The sequence below is a fragment of the Primulina huaijiensis genome, chromosome 9 (assembly GCF_012295235.1).
Source record: "Primulina huaijiensis isolate GDHJ02 chromosome 9, ASM1229523v2, whole genome shotgun sequence".
NCBI classification, from domain to species: Eukaryota; Viridiplantae; Streptophyta; class Magnoliopsida; order Lamiales; family Gesneriaceae; genus Primulina; species Primulina huaijiensis.
This window is the reverse complement of record NC_133314.1, coordinates 1,112,146-1,118,239: the sequence shown is the minus strand read 5'-3', so window position 1 is coordinate 1,118,239 and position 6,094 is coordinate 1,112,146. Positions and strand designations below refer to the sequence as shown.

The 6,094-nt window shown below is 35.9% G+C and overlaps 1 protein-coding gene across 1 annotated transcript; it reads left to right on the top strand.

Annotated features, from left to right (window-relative positions):
* The first annotated feature begins 2,203 nt into the window (after nucleotides 1-2,203).
* LOC140984151 (phospho-2-dehydro-3-deoxyheptonate aldolase 2, chloroplastic-like) lies at nucleotides 2,204-4,959 on the top strand. Its single transcript, XM_073451382.1, has 5 exons — nucleotides 2,204-2,837; nucleotides 3,349-3,626; nucleotides 3,711-3,987; nucleotides 4,129-4,374; nucleotides 4,461-4,959. The coding sequence occupies exons 1-5, from the start codon at nucleotides 2,313-2,315 to the stop codon at nucleotides 4,725-4,727; spliced, it is 1,593 nt and encodes a 530-aa protein (XP_073307483.1). The 5' UTR covers nucleotides 2,204-2,312; the 3' UTR covers nucleotides 4,728-4,959.
* The last annotated feature ends 1,135 nt before the right edge of the window (nucleotides 4,960-6,094 follow it).

Genomic DNA, 6,094 nt, shown 5'->3' with positions numbered 1-6,094 from the left:
AATTTCGTGAGACGGGTCTCTTATTTGGATCATCCATGAAAAAATATTATTTTTTAAGCCCAAAATAAATTTTTTTATTGTATACATAAGTAGGTTTGAACCGTCACACGAAAAAATATCGATGAGATCGTCTCACAAGAGATTTACTCTACTTGTTATTGTAAATATAATCATGATTGAAAAGTCTCACAAGAGATCTACTCTAATAAGTTTGTTTGATTTTTTTAATAATATATTAGTTTTGAATAATTAATATTGAGATAAGGATACATAAACTAATATTTGACAATTTTATCCCTCGTCATTATAAAACAAAATAATATTTGTTTGGCTTTGTAGAAAATTATTCAGATTTAATTCGGTTTCCCAAATTGATGAACGATTACAAATAATAATTTAAGTTTTATCACTGATTATTACAAATAAATAATATTTCGTTAGCTTTGTAGAAAAATTCTCAATAATAATAATAATAATTTTACATAAAAATAATAATTTTCATGAATCGGATTAGATAGGATATAAATATCACAAAATTAAACTATCGATCTCATAAGACTTTTTTATGGACTCGAATATATTATATTTCATTATCTATAATTGGTGATGCCTCGGAAAGAGCTTGGGTCATCTTCAAACTCGGACAGAGTAAGAGATCGAGAGCTTGGGACTATCGGGGTGAGAACCGGCTCGGATAAAAAAAGTGCTCTTATATAAATCATCCATCAGTATGCAATAACTAAGAAAACTGGTTAGATCAATACATACTCATTTAAATTCGAGCTCCCGGCCTAGCCCGAGCAATGTAAGAAAACCAAGATGATAGATCAAAGACCATGTCTATCGGTAGATCAAATATCAAAATCTCCTCTGTGTCACATCATGACAAGTGTCTGATCATCTCGAGTCATGTATCGATTTTGTGTCTACAGAGATGGGTCAACATCCCTCTAAATCATTGACATGTCAATCAATGCACATAGAGACGATATGACAATACTAGAAACAATATGGATTGTTAGTCGTGACAGTACCAGGGGTAGGACATGAGCAGCTGTCTAACCATGAGAAGTGACCGAGGACTGAAACCTAGGTCATCATTACATTTTCCCCTATAAATGCTCAAGTTTGTTCGATCATTTGGGATATTCAATTAACATTTTCACAAACATTCACTATATATTCTTTATATTGCAATTTCATTTCCTTTGCTATAATACTCGACTGATTTGAGTGTATGAGTGGTTACGTGGGAAACGCTTCCGACGCTCTATTAATGCTCTTTGTTTTTCAAATGTGCATATCACTAGGTCCGAGTTCTCTCTACCCGGTCGCTAGCATTCACAGGAAAAGAAAACCACCCAACTCGATAAATTATCCATATAGCTCACCCAACTTATGTGCATCATCAATAATTATTTTTATCACATATTTACTTATCATTCAATAATATCTCTTGGTTAAAATATAATTGATATAATTTTTTTTAGCATAACCGGTCTTAAAATATAATTGACATTGAATAAGATGTGATGTGGCCCTAAAAATTTTGCGATAACAATAAATAATTATATTCTTTCTTTTTGGGTTTTGAACTGACAAAAGTCGAGGGGAAGGAGAACTTTGCTCGTCTTATTATTAAATTGAATCAGGCGCCAACACCAATTGACCCCAAATGCCATGAAATGAACCTTCTAATTAATTTTTATCATTTTATTGTAAATAAAATTTCGATAATTACGGTAATTCACCTTGTTTATATTGTTTTCAATAGTTTTTTTAATTAATTTTTTCAATTATGTGAACACAAATTCTCACACACACACACACACATATATATATATATATATAGTTTTTTGTGAGTAAATCTCATGGGTATTTATCTGTGAGACTGGTCAACAAGCTCATATTTACAATAAAAAATTAATATTAATATTATTGACGTTAAAAGTAATATTTTTTTTATAAATGACTAAAATAAGAAATCAATTTCGCAAAATTGACATGTGAAACTACCTCAGAGAAGCTCTAATGTGTATATATATATAAAAAAAACTCTTATGAAAATATTTCACGGACAAATTTTGTTTGACAAATCTTTATTTGAATTAATTAATAAAAAATATTATTATTATTATTATATATAAAAATGTTATTTTTATTATAAATATGTATATTTGTATTTATATATACTTATCCAATATCTCAGTCCTACATTGTGCGCCAATCCATCCCTTCTTTTTCCATAACAGCCTACCAAATTCTAACTGGAGGCCATAGAGGAGATCACGTAAACTCTGCCGCAAAGACCTATGGCTATGACAACCTCCGCCGCCGCCGCCGCCTTGCCGGGCCTGGACAACCCCTTCCTCCACCCCTCCACCAGTCCCGCCTCTTCCGGCCCTTCAATTCCCACCAAACCCGACGCAATTTCCCCTCTTTCAATCAAACCGAGATCGAAAACAATATCAGCCGTCAAATCCTCCAACATACCTCCATCCACCTCCGCCTCCACGTCTCCTGCACCAGGAAAATGGAGTCTTGACAGCTGGAAATCGAAGGAAGCGTTCCAGCTTCCGGAATACCCTGATAAAACTGCGCTCGATTCAGTCGTCAAGACTCTTGAATCCTTTCCCCCGATTGTCTTTGCAGGTGAGGCGAGGAGCCTGGAGGAGAAGCTGGGGCAGGCTGCTGTTGGGAATGCTTTCCTTTTGCAAGGTGGAGACTGTGCCGAGAGTTTCAAAGAATTCAGCGCAAATAACATCAGGGACACTTTCAGGGTGCTCTTGCAGATGGGTGTGGTTCTCATGTTTGGTGGTCAGATGCCTGTTATCAAGGTCCTTTTTTGGTCTTCTTTTAGGCTTGATCTTAGTTGCTTCGAATTTTGTTTTCAGATTACAAGTAAGATTTGTTGGTTTACAATGAATTCCAAGTTTTAAAATTATGGATGAATTTGAAACTCCTAGCAGCCGCCATCTGCTCTTTCTTGTTCTTCATTTCGCTTTAGTTTAATTAATGATTATTTTTTCAATATGTTGGTTTAAGTATATATCTTTCAAATGGCTGCTCATGCAAAAACTCCACAACTGACGAAAGAAGGGAGCTTGTAATTATTTGTGGTGGACGGATATGGTCATTTCATGAGCTGATGTCTTGAAATAGTTTTCTTCTGTTAGTCATTTTGATAGCATAAGATTGATTTTCTCCGAAAAAGGAATCAAAAGAAGGACTGGAAACTCCTTGGTGATGTGTTTATCAATCCATTTGTTATTGCTTAATTATCTGTATTTGGTTTCTATCACCGATTTGTGAAAGTAACCGTGAAATGACTAAACTTCAAACCTTTAGGTGGGAAGAATGGCTGGGCAATTTGCTAAGCCAAGGTCTGATCCGCTTGAAGAGAAGGATGGTGTGAAGCTGCCGAGTTACCGGGGTGACAATGTGAATGGCGATTCTTTTGATGAAAAATCACGAACTCCTGATCCCGAAAGAATGATTCGAGCCTACACCCAATCTGTGTCTACGTTGAACCTTCTTCGAGCATTTGCTACTGGAGGATATGCTGCCATGCAGAGGGTTGCGCAATGGAACCTTGATTTTACTGAACATAGCGAGCAGGGGGACAGGTATCCCATCTATTATTGTTTACTTTTACTATTCTCTCTTTTCAATTCTGTATTTAGTTTTAACGGGGCTGTTATTGTTTAAAGGTACCGTGAACTGGCTCACCGAGTCGATGAAGCCCTCGGCTTCATGTCTTCTTGTGGTCTCACGGCAGATCATCCGGTCATGACCACTACTGAGTTCTGGACATCCCATGAATGCTTACTTTTACCGTATGAACAAGCGCTTACTAGGCAAGATTCAACCTCTGGCCTATATTATGATTGCTCCGCTCACATGATTTGGGTTGGGGAACGAACGAGGCAATTACATGGTGCTCATGTTGAGTTTCTAAGAGGAGTTTCCAATCCTCTCGGGATTAAGGTTTCTAAATAGCTATTTATATCCGTTAATCGAGTTTAATAGTTCTTCTACTTGGTCTATAAAAGAAACATTGGAGATGCAACACGTTATAGTTGTATGGTTTTTGTGACTGATGTTACCCTATTTGGGATTATGATTCAGGCAAGTGACAAAATGGATCCAAAAGAACTCGTGAAACTGATAGATATTCTGAATCCTCAAAACCGACCTGGAAGAATAACAGTGATAGTTCGTATGGGAGCTGAAAACTTGAGAGTAAAATTTCCTTATCTCATCAGGGCCGTTCGCCAAGCAGGTCAAATCGTCACTTGGGTCAGTGACCCTATGCATGGAAACACCATCAAAGCGCCTTGTGGACTCAAGACTCGCTCTTTTGATGCTATCCGGGTAAATTTCCACCATTTTTTCCTTAATATGAAATTTATTATTATCTGTAGTTGAGTAATTTTTATGCCAAGATTTCTTTCTCCTAGGCTGAGGTGAGAGCATTTTTTGACGTACATGACCAAGAAGGAAGCTTCCCCGGAGGAGTCCATATGGAGATGACGGGCCAAAACGTTACAGAATGCGTTGGGGGATCGCGTACAATCACGTATAATGATTTGAGCTCACGGTACCATACACATTGCGACCCAAGGCTTAATGCTTCTCAATCATTGGAACTTGCTTTCATTATAGCTGAGCGGCTTCGGAAGAGACGACTTGGACCACTACGTAACCTTTCATCTTTCAGACCATAGGGAACTTTTCGCGCTTTTCATAAGCCACAAGAATGATATATCTCTAAGAATGGCGATTGCTAATACGTTCTTTCGCATATTTCTGAAATATAGAAAGAGATTGTGATATATATTACATCGACGAGCCATCGTTTGGTCGTCTGGGTGAGTTTGTTGATCATGAAAATGAAACATGTAATAGTATAATGTACCATATTGTTGGAGAATATGTTGAATCTTTGAATTTGCAATCGATCACATGTTCTTTTGTTGTGTACAGTTCTGAGTTTCAGCCATTTTCGAAATTGTTTGGCCTTTTATTTACTCACATGGAACCGCGGATTGTTTCCAAATTCTCCTGGTGAAGTGTAGTCCTTTATCGGAATTTAACTGATTTCAAATTCATCGACTCAAAATAAAAATAAATGATTTCGAATCTAATTTCAAATCCATCACCCAACTTTAACATTTGAAGTACATCCATTTGATTTAAAGTTTTCCTGTAGATCCAAGTCCTTTGATCCAAACACAACCTTCAGATTTTGTTGATGAAAAATGCTATATGTACTCACACGAGTGCGTGTTTTCTTTGAAATTACAAAATTATTCAGCTAAACCAGGGTGGTAGCCTAATCGAAGAAGTCGACCCGCTTTGGATTTAGCAGTCAAAGGATGCATTCGAGATAACTTCGTAATTTCAATTACAACGATCGTTTGTTTACATATAGCATAAATCTTCGTTGAGGGAATATGCGCAAGTAGTCCGGAATGTGCTCTCAGATATTTAATTGATATTCTTGGAATATGATGATTCCTAATCCTTTGGTCTTAAAATATTCCATCTTTGAATTGTAAGATTTAAAACATATATTAAAAACTGACTCACTTTGGAATTTTAACAACTTCTTATGATTTACGATTTAATTAGTAGATCGAATGAACTTATTTTATCTTAAAAATCACAATAATGATAACTCACCGATTAAATTATCTGCACACATTAAATGACCAAATTTATCTTTAGATATCTTATAGCATGCATCGGATCGAGTTTGTTGCACATAACTTACTCATTGCGTTCTATCAGTCTAACATGATTTGTATACAAGCGCGTTAGCTCAAAAAAAATTTAGCCAGTGTACACCGATAAATATCAGCGGCAAATTCTCACGTCACAGAACAAAAATCTAAATTTTGCACCGGAATTATAGACCTCAAGTAAGGCAAATTTAAGCTCTAAATTTTATCCAGACACCAAAAGCCAAAATTAGTATTGTTATATGACAAAAACTTGTGTGAGACGGTATCACATGTCGTATTTTGTGAGACAGATATCTTATTGGTGTCATCCATGAAAAAATATTACTTTTTATGCTAAGAGTATTATC